This window comes from Passer domesticus, chromosome 14 (assembly GCF_036417665.1).
Source record: "Passer domesticus isolate bPasDom1 chromosome 14, bPasDom1.hap1, whole genome shotgun sequence".
In the NCBI taxonomy this organism is placed as follows: Eukaryota; Metazoa; Chordata; class Aves; order Passeriformes; family Passeridae; genus Passer; species Passer domesticus.
The window spans coordinates 13,617,891-13,632,106 of NC_087487.1; the positions used below are offsets into that span (position 1 = coordinate 13,617,891).

The 14,216-nt window shown below is 41.3% G+C and overlaps 1 protein-coding gene across 11 annotated transcripts in view; it reads right to left on the reverse strand.

The window, feature by feature from the left end:
* AGBL1 (AGBL carboxypeptidase 1) overlaps nt 1-14,216 on the reverse strand; it is a 365,053-nt gene that overhangs the window by 173,900 nt on the left and 176,937 nt on the right. For all 11 annotated transcript variants that reach the window (XR_010347512.1, XM_064388768.1, XM_064388763.1 and 8 more), the window contains one exon: nt 12,109-12,269. Coding sequence is in view for 10 of the 11 variants with exons in the window: in XM_064388768.1 (XP_064244838.1) it covers nt 12,109-12,269 (161 nt within the window). In the remaining variant the exon portion in view is untranslated. The remainder of the gene's footprint in view (nt 1-12,108; nt 12,270-14,216) is intronic.

Sequence of the window (14,216 nt, forward strand, 5' to 3'; positions counted from 1 at the left end):
ACTAGATTTCCCAAACAGCCTGGGACACAGCCAGCTGCACTGCAGGCTTAGCCTTCAGGCCTTGCTCTCCAGGGACTTTCTCTGCTCCGAGATAAGTCTTTGATCATGAGCAGCACATTTGCACAAAAAGAGTTTGGATATGATTTTAAAACGTGAGGGAGAAAAGTGAACAAAAGCCATGTTTCTGCATCTCATGTCTCCAATCTGTTTCTCCTTGAAAGGGGCAAAGACACCTCAGAGACATTGTCAAAGTGCCTAAACCAATTTTTCAGCCTAATCCATTATTTATATTTCCACTCAACCCTTTTTTTAATCCTGAGTTCTTGAAATTAGGTACTGTAATATTGAGAATCACTCCCATGAGCTGAGGGGAAGGCAGGGAGAGGGCTTAAGTCTTGTCCTGCCCTTACCCTTCCAAATCCACCTCTGACAGGGACTGTCCATCTTTTTCTCTCTGTTCTGTACCTCTCACAAACTACCAGCATCACATCCTCATCCACTTGTTTCTTTATTTTCTACTTAGTCTTTTCTGGGGTAAGAATAAGCTCTGTCTTCAAGACAGACACATTAAGACTGAAATCTAAAAGTTCTAAAAAAAAGCATCACTTTTTATGAGCACGCACATGAGAGATTCTGGCGTCCTTCATCAACCCCATTTGTGGCCAGTAATCGTCCAAGAAAACTGCTTAAAGGTAAAAGGGTTTCTCCAATACAGTTCATCAAACCAAATGAGGATAGAGCTGATTAATCCAGGAAGACACCACCCTTCTTGAAAATGATAAACCTCAATTGCAAGGCCACAGACAACACAAAAAATACTACAAAACTTACTTTAAAATATGCCACACTTTCCCTAGAAAACCCATTTTGAATTCTTGGTTTCCTATATCTCAAATATACCATATAAATAAGCAGGATCCAAAGTAGGTGATAAAAGTAGATAGAGGCATAAGATTTAAAAAATTTCTCCTCTTTCAGGACTAGATGCATGAGAAGGGAGGTGATAGTTGTTTACAAAATGCCTGGCAATTTAGGCACTCTCAATTATTCTGTTACAGTGGAGGATAAAGATGCATTTGCAAAGGTGAAAGAGCAGCAGATGAAAGGAAATATTTTCTCTCCTCACAACATGCAACCAATCTATAAAACTCACAAGATAGCAGGGTGCAGAGAGGAGCAATGCAATATTCAAAAAGCACTAGTAAGTTACAAAGAAAATGAGAGCACTGGAACATTTCATTAGATGGAATTATTGTTATTATAATTATTCAGAAATGTTACAAATTCTCGTGTTCCCAGGTATAAATAAAATACTGTCTGAAGATAGAAAACCATTCCCCCAGGGGACAGGGACATTCTGCAGTTGCCCACTATGGCAAGTGGTTACATCCCTCTTTGAAATCTCCAGTGCTGAGCACTGTCAGGAAGGACACTTGACTGTACTAAAGTACTACAGCACATCCTCTCTCATGATTCACTTTCTCACAGATGAAAACACAAGTTGTGCACTAAAACAAAAAATAAGTATTCATTCCAGGAAAAGCCCGACGAGATAAATCCGGGTAGCAACACTTTACCCAAATTCTTGGCTGCCCCCTGCAGTTCAATGGAAGATGAGGCACAGCTTTATTACTTGGAATGGGTATTTGCTTTCTCTTTGAATTGCATGGGACTTTTATCTTTTAACGAGATGCTGGTGCTTTTTGGAGGGTGCTATAAAATGCCATCTTCAGAAAATAATTCTCAAGTACAGAGTGTGATGTAAAAACATGTTGGGTAGGCTAGACAGAACAAACAGATTAGACAGGGAAATAGAGAGCAGATGCTTTCTATTCTTCAAGTTATTCCTAATTTCTGATCATACTGGACTGATAGCAGAATCTTGTTCAGGCATTCAGCTGCTTTTATTGCTTATTCTCCCTTACAAGTCCAAATCCTCAAATTCATGTTTAAATAGGGATTTAAGGTAGTAAGTAACTGTTAAAGTTTAAAAGGAAGCCATTATAGATTAAATGTTGAATAATGGGCCATAGATAAAGCTGCTGATTAAGTATTTTTAAATGGTTAGGGGTATATTTGAAAGTCTAACCAGAAAGCATGCTATTGTTACTTTAAAAATGAAATCTGACCTTCCAGAAATTTAAATTTTCCTCCAGTTAAAAACAAGTTTTAATAAGAACAAATAGAAATAGGAATGGGAAATGGCCCAGGGGGAGGAAACAGAGAAAAACACCCCTAAACAGAGACAAAGAAAATGCTTTTTCTTTCCTCTTACACTGTTCTGATTCTGTCTCTCTCTGCTGCTCTGACAAGGGCCCTTGCCTACTTCCTTTAGCACTCATGGTCCAGGTAGCAGCAGCCTACACCCTCAGCATCTTCTCAGAGACACAAGAGCAGCAGGAAGTGACAATCTTTCCTTTAGAAAGGAAAGTTCACAAGAAACAGGTGTGGTTTTCCATTTGTTTTGGCCATTTTTTTATCCATTTGTATCCCAATCCAATTCCAGCAGAGCCACAATTTTCCACAGAGTTCTTCTGATGAATCTTGGCTTCCTTTCCCACTATCCCCACTTCCATGTGCATCTGAGCCCTTCCAGCACACCACAGGTCCATCTGCACTGTTCCAGCCTGGAATGAGCCCCACACCTCTGACATTGCACTGTGACAACAGTAAGAAAGTGGCAGTGCTCTGTGCTGGACTGGTGGAGAAGATCCCTTCAGCTGGGCTGCACTACAGAGTGACCATGGCCAGAGACAGATGGGGCTCCACCAGTACTGAAAGAGAATTGCTGTACTTGAAAGAGAATTTTCCCTACATTCATAAGAATAGGATCTGGGATGTTAAGCTAGAGTACATTTTTGCTCTGCAGACAAATTTAAAAAAAAAAAGCTGAGTATTAATTTCATGTGCATCTTCCCCCTCACATCCTTCTAGTCTCAACTCCAGCCTAAGTCTCATAAGTTGTTTTTATCAACATCATGTTAAGCATACACATCCTAATAAATCCATATGGTTTCTGAGAGAATACAATTAATTACCAGGGGCTGGAGGGATTGGCTTTCACGTCTGTACCTCTGTGCATAGGCACTCATCCACTCTGGTGCACGTGTGTGCTGGAACAACAACCTGCACGTATTTATCTCCTGTCTCACACAATACCCCTGCCTGTCTCTCTGTACAGGATCTAGTGAGGCAGCAAGAGGCAGGGTCTGTGTGTGAGTCACAGCCACAATACACTGAACAGCCAGAGCCTCTGACAGAATATACAATGCAGCTGAGGTGTCACTGGAGGTGGCTTTGGAGTGCTTTAAAATGCTGTTCAAGTGCCAACTTTCACCTGCAAATATGACACTTTGCTCGCCCACCCGCTTTCCTTCCAGGCTATGTGCTCCTTTCACTGCAACTTGACAGTTTTAATTATAAATTTCTCTGCCTTCTCTATCCCCTTAACCATTTAATCTCTTATTTGTCTTGCTAAGTTTTTGATATGCTCCTAGATAGCAGCTGAACATTGTCACCACAGCAGAGGAGACTTGGTCAGACTCTCATTTGCAGGCTGGGCACCAGACCAGAAGGACTTGCAACACGGCATTTACCTCGAAAGCAGAAATCTCTGCTCTTGTTTTCTCTTTGCAGAGAAAGGAGGCAGCAATGGGGACACAATGAGACTAAGAGGGTTGTTAAATCAAATCCATTTGGGACTCCTTAGCTCTTATTGTCTGAATAATTTATACAGGTACAAACTTCTGGTGAAAAACTGGATCCCACTGGTGGTATTACAGGGGATTCAGCTCCTTCTAGCCCTGTATTTCACCCATGACAGCAAAACCTACTTCAGACAGTGGCAATATATGCACTGCTACTCTCAGCACCACCTCCTGCTCTGCAGGACTGGAGCCTCTGATGCTGCTGGTGAGTGGGGAGACATTCTGCTCTATAGAAGCTCACAGAGCACTGGCATTCATTCTGGTTTGCCTCTAAGTTCTGTGATACTTGGACATCTGAGCCACTGTGCTGGATCCAAGGGGTGAGAATGCCACATGGTGAAGCCTTTGATCCAGGTAATCCAGATCTAAGTCTCTTGTTCCTGTGTTCTATGCCACATGATTAACTCTCCAATACATAGGATAGAAAAGTCTATTTTGATCCTCAGTCAGTCTAATTTTCACCTGCATGACTGTGTTCTTCAAAAAGCTGTGGTGGGAGCTGTGGACAGATTAAGTAGAGGTCAACTGAAGTGACAATTGCAATGAAGAGGGGGAAAAACACAACATCCCAAAAAACCTGCTTACTTCTAAAGGTTGGAAATGCATTTCATCTAACTACCATCCTACTCACTCCTTCCATTGCTTGGCTGCCTGAAAAAGCTAATGTAGTATGTACTGGTATGAAAAATCTGACTGTTCCCTGGTTTCCACAAGTCTCAAGTTATTTTGGGACTCTGGGAACACCATTTGGAAAAGTTCCACAAGGAAACACTAAATAACCAAGATCCTTGAAACAAGATTAGTGTTTATCTATGTTTCCCCCAACACACGAAGACACAAGGACTTGTTATGCCTTGTGCATCTATATCCTCTGAATAATGTCAAACAGCTGAAAACAAAGGACAGGACTCACCAGCAGAGTTGCACTGACAAAGTTTTCTTCTCCTGATCTTATGCCAGAGCACTAAATCTACTGCAACTGGTGTTCAGTTGCTGCTGCAGTATAGATATAGTCTGTACAAGACTATATATAGTGCTCTGAACCTGCCTCTTCAGCACTAGACCTGTGACATGTTCAATCTGAAATGCACCTCTGCCTGCATTCCAAATGATCAATAGTCTAAACAGACTGATTCTCCCATTACCCTTTGCATCTTCTTAGGGAAAAATCCAAACATCTATTCTATTCTGGTGTCAGCAGTGTCCTGGTCTGTAGAAAGGCCACCTCAGAGAAAAGAGTGCACCCCTCACAATGTTTTGGGGAATGCTCCATAAATGGGAACTTCTGAACCCCTGATAGCCCTCTGCTTTATTTTTCTATCTCAGCATGTGTAGGGCCCCAGTGGCTTTCATATTTCAAGTTAGATCTTAAGGGAGAAAGACTGCAGCACAGAAATACAGATGCTCCTAATCAATACCAAAATGTCTAACGCCAGACAGCACCATAGCAATATGCCTCACAGAAAGGGCACTGCAGAGCCCATTTGTTCTGCTGGGTATATACAAGTTCATTATCTGTAGTCCAGTCAGATCTGTGTGAGTATGGTAATTTGAACAACCTCAGACAGATACAATAGCAAGCAGTGCTTCTGTGCATGTTTGAAGTTCCTCCTATGATCTCTTTCTCTTCCCATTTACTCTTTTCCTCTCCTTTCTTTCTGCATCTATTTAAATTGCTATTGTTAGCTAAAAAAGGATAAATTAATTACCTCTGAAATGAGCATGAATACTTATACCCAGCCTGGCATAGCTGGAGCTGGCATTTGATAGCAGTCAACAGAAGCCGAGCAGCTTGCAAGGCATTTTAGAATAATAATAAAAATCAATAGGAGGAAAATAGGAACAGCTCTAGAAAGTGTTAATGAAAAGTTGCTGAATTTCAGTGGCTCACCTGTGAGCAGCTACATGAAAGCCTTCTGAATACCAAATATATTCATTATAGGCTGCATTGCTTGGCTGAGCCTCCAAAGAATTCTCTGGGCTTGTATTCTCACAATAACAAAGGAGAGGCATAGAAGAGAGCAGGATAAGAGGGATGAAGGGGTGGACAGAAGAAGGTTCACATTTTTATTTTGAAAACAAGATTATTGAGGCCTATATAACAATAAAATTGAAAATCTGTAATAGATTCAAACTTGAAATCTGAGGGTTCTTTCCTCTCAAGAGCAGAGGCAGCAATTCTTTAGGTCAGACCCTGGGGGTGCAAGGAGGTACCACTCTTTTGAAACATCAGTGTGAAAGATTGCTGGGGAGTGTTATAAAACAGTCTGGAGTTAAAGCATTTCCTGAACTGATCCTAAATGGTTACAGCAACATAGGACTGCTCTGAAGCCAAAGCCCAGCTTCAGCCACTCTCACACCTGTCATACTGAATTAATGTTAGACTGTGCTCTCACAAGTGTTTTATGAAATGCATTATAGAAACCCCTTTTGCCCCATTCTCTGCACCAAAGTGACAAAGTAGTGTGGCTTACTTAGGTAAATGCATTCCCACAGCACTTTTCTCTCCACTTTTCTATCCAAATACAGAAATACCTCATCCAGAGATGCTCATATAACAGTAGAAATTTCAGATTCCTTTGCCAGTAAAAAAAATTTGTGACTAAGCGAAAAAATCAAATCAATAAACACCCTCCTCTTCTGAAAGCTGCCACAAGGTATTTAATGTCTACAGATGATCAAGGTTAAAAATGCACCAAATCTTTACTTACAGAAAAATGGAACTCCAGTCAAATAACCTGAATCAAACCTGGTCAAATAATTCCTGCTGTGGTTAGATTCTCTAAGTGATGAAAGAGCACTTTCATCTTCAGCCATATGTCAGAGGGCTCCCCAGAGTCCAGCTGTCCAGCCTGCCTCAGAACTGGACACTGAGACTGCTGCTACACCCAGGCTGGGTGGGGATGGGGTGCTGTGCAGGGTGAAGTTCTGTCTTGCACCTAAACCTTTCAGCTGCAATTTGTTTCAGTATGTATAATCAAAACAATGACACACACATTCACCTGTAAGAATAGGAAGACCCATCCCAACAGGCAGGGGAACCATTTTCCATTACTGCATGTGGATAAAACACAACATTTCTGCAATTCGAAGATGCACTAAAGATGCCTCAAATGAAGTAAGCATGCTTTGCTTTAGCTGCATTTCTTGTTGTTTGAACTTTTTTGTTTGCTTCATTTCCACAAAATCACTTTCATTTGATCTGAATCACCTTTTGGCCACGCAGTTTAAAAGATGAGTGAAATTGCTTGCACAGCTATAATCAGGAGAAGGTGCATTATAGTGAAAACATGGGAGATTCAACAGTTCAATACTATCCAGGATCATGATGGTGCATCAATGTGGTATAGAAGAACAGCACACACATTTCCAAATGATCTGCAAATCCCTCTTGTCAGTTCTGGCTTTGCCATCCATACAGTGGCCATTCTAACTCTGCTCACTGTATGGAAGATGAAGAGGTTACATCTGCACAAGGAAACAGAGAAATGATTAAGCCTTCTGTTTTTGATTAATAGCAGAACTAGACATATTTACCATCTGGGGTAGAAAGAGATTTGGCTGTGCTCAAGAAAGGTAAGAAATGATGAAGAAACATGGGAGATAAATAATGTCTGAGTCAGCAGAAAATGACTTTACAAAAGTCTGTCTCAACACCTGAGATGTCTCATGAACAAATGGCTGCAATTGCTGCAGTGTATGCAAAACATTTCCTAGCACAACCTGGAGGGCAGGGAAAAAAAAGAAAATTAAGGAATGTTCCATCAGTTTAAACCACAAGGAAAAAGGGGAGGATACTGGAGAGGGAGAGGATCACTCCTTGTCTCTCTCCAACCTGCTTTACGTGAACAATCACTTCTCATCCTCCTTGTGGTCATGACAAATGTGAAGCTACCTGGACAGCAGTGACCTAAAACTTAATTGCTTTTATAGGAAATGAAGAATTAAAACTATTATAAAAAACCCACAGTGTCTGAAGTACAAGCTACATTTCACTTTCCCCAAAGAAAGGTTCTGAATGCCAGAATTGACTGTAAAGCATGGTGGGATGCTGGAAACATCAGGAATTCTTCCTAGGGCATGGCAATACTGTCTTATGAGGCCAAGTTTGAGAAAGAGCAGAATAAATTTCTTGTATGAGCACCTGACACATGGCTTTGCTTGTTGAAAGTGATTGCAAAGCTCAAGAAGTTCTCCGCATATTTGGCCTTTGATCTTGTCAGGTCCATCCATAAGATCAAACCTATTCAGTGCTGGTGGAAATATCACTAGTGAAAAGAAAAGCCACAACAACCAAGTCCCTACAGAGGTCTTGTGTAACATGAGGGTGCCTGAATATGAGAATCAATACGTGTCCCAGAAGCACAGGTTGATAATTAAAAGACCAACTAATCCCTGGAGCAATTTAACCTTTTTCCTCATCATCACACATTGTAAGTCTAATGCATCTTCTGTGCTGCATCTTGTACTTTCTCCATTTTTGGCATGTTCCTGAGACAGCTGCAACGTGTTGAAAACAATGACACAGAGCTGTTAGACCAACTTCATGGTATCCTGGGACATCATGTCCCAGGAAATACTCTGCTGTCCCATTAGCCACTCAGCTCCACTGGTGGAAGTTCAGATCCTCTCGGTTATTCTCAGAGGTAGCACTGCATCTGCTGGGAACTTATTCCAAGTGTGGCCCTGCTCATGCTTGTGAATAATTCCTTTTGCAGTTGACAATGTAGGGGAAAGACATTGAAGTGGGGATGGGAAGAAATTCTTGTCTGTGCACCAAACCATGTTTAGTTAGTTCTGCTAAAGGTTTCTCCCACCTTTCTTTGGCTCATTAGAGACAGCACACTGAGCACAATGGACTTGATCTGGTGTGAGAAATCCCCATTCTCACAGGATGCCTCCATCAGAGCAGGCACCCCCCCTGACAGCTATTACCTGCCTCCAATTTACTGACCACTGGCTCTGACAGAGCTCTATAAAGTGCACAGCAAATAGTTTATTCCTGCAAAGCAGGGTCCAGCCTGCTCCTTTATCCCCCTCACAGCAGTGGTGAGAGAATAAGGCTGCAGCACACCCAGAGCACAGAGAGCCTGAAGAGGAAAATTAAAGGACACAAACAGTTATGAACCTTGACAGGTGAAAATGTTTGCTGTCGGAGGGAGATGCTGAGATGCCAAGTCAATGCCATGCACAGCAGACACCAGGGCAAAGAGAGACAAATGCAGGACATGAACTGCAGGGATTTCAAAACAGAGGAGATCTCTGGCTCCACAGCTTTTGATCTCTGTACCTGTGCAATGAGACATTTCATCTGGGAGTCAGCTTTATCCAGTGCTGGATTAACTTCTTGTTCCACAGCTTGACCTGTCACCCAGAGTATTACAGAGATGGGCACTCAGAAACCCGTACACAGAACACACATTAGATTGAGATAGATGTATTTAACTTCGGCACTGTGTGATACATCACACTGCTCACAGCTTAATTTCAGCTTGATTTCCACAAACAAAACCGTAACAACTAAGAAAAGCTCGTGTTTTCATCCAGGCTGAACAATATTATCATTTCTTTTGATATTGGTGAATACTGCTATGGAAAGCCTCATCCATATTTGTATCTCTTTCTAGACTCATCAGCAGGACAGTCTTTGGGACACATTTTCCTTTGCCAGAAAACATTAGCTACAGTAAAAGCTACTGCCTCCCACTTAAATATCTGTCATGCATATCATTTCCTGGGACCAGGACACTGCAGACTTCTGGAACAGGGATAGCTTGTAAGCTGTTCAAAACACACTGCTATTCACTATTTAAAGCATTTAAGGAAAAAAATTCACCAAGTAACCACCCAGAACTTTTCCTGTGTTACACCTGAAGGATCTCCAAAGCTGATTTTGCTTTGGCAAAGGTACACAGAAATGTGGGTATTTTTATTCACACCTACTCACACTTTCTGAGGCAAAGTATAGAAAGCATGCAAGGATACTGTGCATTTTTCTGGTAAGCACACAGGAAAACAGAGCTAATTTTAAACTACAAACATTTCACTCAAGCCCACAGAGGTGGGTCTATCCTAGAAAGCAGCAGAGTATAATTTCCATTGATGTCATGATATACCAGCAGTAAAGCTGCAAGGTTTTGGTGCTACCTCACAGAACTAGATTAGACATAATATTTACACATTAATATTAGACTGAATGTCACCCCTCAGCTTCCTCCAGAGAAACTTTTGATAAAGAATAATTTATTTATTTTTTTTCAAAACATATGAGTAGAGAGAGGGATGTAGAAATAGCTGCCCTCCTGTCTGTGTCAGTGAGCCCTCTGTATTCTGCATTGTTCCATTGGCTCCAATATTCCCACTAAAACCAAACCACGGAATTCTCTTGGCTAGGCTCAGAGAAACATGGGAGGAAAGTATTAATTTTCTGAATCAGAATCAATATGCTGCACAATCATTTTCCATGAATTATTTATTCTTAAAGAGAATATGTTAGCAAACAATTTGTTCCCTTCACCCAGCCTTTTGCAACCAGCTCCTGCAATGTGACACCTCTGGGTGGGATTATCAATTCAGCTTCTTACCTGGTCTGCAAATGGTACCAAATTACATCCAAGCTAGTAAGATTTCACAAAATTGCAATTACACCCAGTGAAGTGAAAATTATCAGCTACCTATCAGCTGTCTGTTAGCAATGCCATTCATTCCTGGATGCCACAGAGCTGCTCAATACTGCTGGGCAAACTTGAAGAGGTAGAAGAATTTGCTTTCAGCTACTGAGGACACATGGGAGTTTTACAAAGTAAGAAAAATTTTAGTTTTTGTTAACTTCTTTAAAAATATTTGTCACTAGAGACCTTCCTTCTGTACAGATCAACTACCACACAGTAAATATATAATAGGATAAGTAGAATGAATTCCCATGAATATAAAGTCAGCTAAAGGAAAAAGTAACAGAAGGCTACAAAGATCAGAGAAAATGCTCACTGAGTTACTGTGACCAGATGGCTTTTTGTCAATGTTTGAGAGAAGTCAGGGTTTCATGTTTTTCTTCCCCTACATTATTTTCATGCCAAGGCTCTTCTAGCTCCAGCTCAAAAGTTTGATTTATATCCCAAAACCATCCATCTAGCCAGGCTGCAGCAGCTCTCCCTAATGACATAGCAATGGTTTTTTGGATGGCTGTCCACAACATGGATGGTGTTTAGCACCCACCTTAACTGCTTCATTTATATGTTCACACTACAAGTGAGCACAGCTAATCCAAAGGAACGTCTCTACATTTATCCCTCATTTTAGACCATCCCTCATAAACATTTAAAACTGTGAACAAGCTTGCAAGAATGGGTTTTGGCATGAGGAACAGGTGGTGCTCATGTTGGGTAAATGTTCCTGCAGGGGAGAGACTGGAAGTCTGCTATAAATTACAGGGGTATTTCTGCAACTGAAAAACTTGATGTTCATTGAAGAAGCTGAGAGAGCTCTTTGATGACAAAGCCATCGGGGAGCTTCAAATCATGTCACATCACTAAGTCTTCTTTCTCCAAGCATCTTGGAAAAACATTCTTGCAAACATATGTGATGCACATAGCACTAGCAAGTGATGACGGCCTAGAGAAATTATGTATTTCTGCTTCATCTCAAATTCAAGCTGAATAGTCTCATACTCAGTCAATTTTCCAGGTCAAATTCCTCTTGTATTTATAATGGGGCAAATTCACTTAAATACCCCCCACTGAACATAGGAAGCAAGTAAATTAATTTTGCAATTTGGAAAAACATGTCCTAAATAACCAGCAGGATCAAAACTTCTTTCTGTCCATCAAAAAGTCATAAATCTATGCTCTAAATGACTAAAGGACTCCATGCAGTGAGGAAAAGAATTTATAGGAATATACTTTTAGTATGAGGTCCACAATTTCTAAATCTTGCTATCAATGTCCTTTTATAATCTGCAATACTTGTTCCCTACAGTGCAGCACTTAGATAATGCCTTTCTTATAAGAGAGCCTCTCCATGGAGGATCTGAGCTGGACAGAACCCCATGTGACAGTGAGCAGGAAAATGTTTCCTGCTGATGAATTTTTTCTGGGGCAGTACCATCCCCATGTGCCAGTGAACAGTTTTGATAGGAAAATGGAAAATCACTGGAAAACAGAGAACAGGTACTTCTCTTTCACCTTTTTTTCCTCCACGTGGATGGCTGCAGAGCATGGACCCACTGTTTCAGTAGTTTGTTTGGGAGTCAATTACATCTGAATTCCAATTACTCCATACACTGCAGCCTCTAAGATACAAATCTCAGCCACAAGGAGAGTCCGTTTCTGCAGATTTAAACGCAAAGCATGCCCCACCAACTCCATTCCCACAGCAGAGCCCTCTGGTTATGACAGTCACTGACCTTTGTGCCCGGTCTGTGATCTCCTCCTCCAGATCCAGCAGGAGTGCTGCCTGAGCCATCAGCTCCTTGCTGCAGGGCAGGGATTTGAGGTGCAGAATCAGCAAACCAAGGCAAAATTTGCTTCCCATCTCCTCCAGCTCCTGCGTTCCCAGCTGCAGGCCCTGATGGAGAGAAGCACAAGGTTTCATGATTCCTACATATGGAAGTTTCCCCTACAGAATAATTTGGGAATTAATTAACAGCACATGGTCTACAGAAGCTATCCTAAAATAGCCTCTTTTTTACAGCAGGGGAAACAGAGGTAAATAGTTTAAATGTCTCAGATTTTCAGAAGTCGTTGTAAGAATTAGACTTAGACCCCAGGAGAATCTGACTGTAAATCCACTTTTATAAATCATCCAGTTTTTCTTTTTCTCTGTAGAGGAGTTATCTACCTAAGTAATGGGGGAAAAAGAAATAAGTCCTGTGATTATAAACATTAGGCAGTGGCAAAGATGGAAAAGGGAACTGGACAAGTGGAGAAAAGAGAGGAAGAGATCTTTAACAAGTTATGAATTGTTTTTTAAGAAAATCAATTGCAAAGTAATTGCAAAATAACAAGCACCTCTAAGGAGTTTCTCAGCCTGTTAAAGGTGGTGGCACAAACAGGGTTTGGATTATCAACTTCATCTTTCAAGAGAGGAATTCTCCAAGCTGTGTATCTTGCTGGCTGTGAATAGTCTGTGTTTGGTTTTTCACCAAAGGCCTGCATCAGAGTAAGTCAGTGCCATTGATGGCAGTTTCATGCTTCTGGTGAGAGCAGGGCAGGAGACAAACAAAGCTCAGATATACCAGAAAGAAACTAAAACTGCAGAGTCCCTCATCTTCGGCACTTAAAGACTGCATCACCCATCAGGGGCTGGACCAGCTTCTGCCTCTGCCAGTAACAGCCCTGTGTCGTTTTGCAGCAAAAAACATCTCTGCAGCCAAGCTTCTGAGAGACTTCCAGCTCCATTCCCAGGCTGTTTCCTTAGCAACTCTCAGAAGTCCAGAATAAGCCCTGGCCCTAAGCATGGTGTGAGCTGCACATCACTCTCCACTAGATGTTTGTTAGTGAGCATCTCATGGGTACTGAAAATATTATAATTTATATTATAAAATATAATGAGTTCAGTAATCCGTGACAGGGGACAGAGCTCTGCTCTTTTCCTTTGTAAAGTTATTTTTGTAAAATGCTTTGGGATCCTGGAGTCTGAGCACCTCAGTATAGCTGGAAGATTATTTCCCAGCCCAAAACACACAGGTGGATGGAAGAAAGAAGAGATTTCACACATAAATGTCTGAAATTCTCCTGAGGAGTTTTTCAGTGCATTTTTGTTAGAGGACAGAAACTATTAGCAGAGCACCACCATAACTTCTCTCTAGCAGGTCCAGCACATGCAAAGATCATCTGGAACAAAAACCACCCTCTCTGATCACAAGTACATTTTCCTATGGACAAGATATTGCAATTCCGTTTCTTTTCAGAGGCCTTACGAGCAAACCATGAATCCATAGTTATGATGAACATAATCCAGAGCTCAAACAAGTTCTGAGTGGCTGGACAAGGAAGGACCTGCTCAGAAGAGCACACTCAATCTGAGGGAAGAGCCTCAGTGCTAGGCAGGGTCTAGGGCCCCAGGAAAACTGATTTTTGCTCTCTGAAAAGTCTCTTGAGAATGTTTATCACAGTGGGTAAGTGTCTAATATCATTTCTACTCCCCTCTTATTCACCTCTACTGCAAGCTTTGCCAAGCAAGATATGGGTACAAAAAAGTTTAGCAATCATTTATAAGAAAAACAAAAATGGAGGGAGAAATTTATGGGAACTGAGGGTCATTAACACAAAACAATAAGAATGCTCAGCAGCTCCAAATAGATTCTTAAATGTTTTATTATTTTACTTTAAAAGACTTAAGGTATTGTAGTGCAAGAGTTACAAACAGCAGACAGAAGTGGTGACATTTCAGAGAAAAAAAGATGCCATTTCCACAGCAAGAGAGTTATTTTCTCAGGGGCAAAAAATACAAAGAACATCTCGAGGCTTTCCCTGGGGTGCATCTCAGGGTCTTGCTTCCAAGATTAAGACA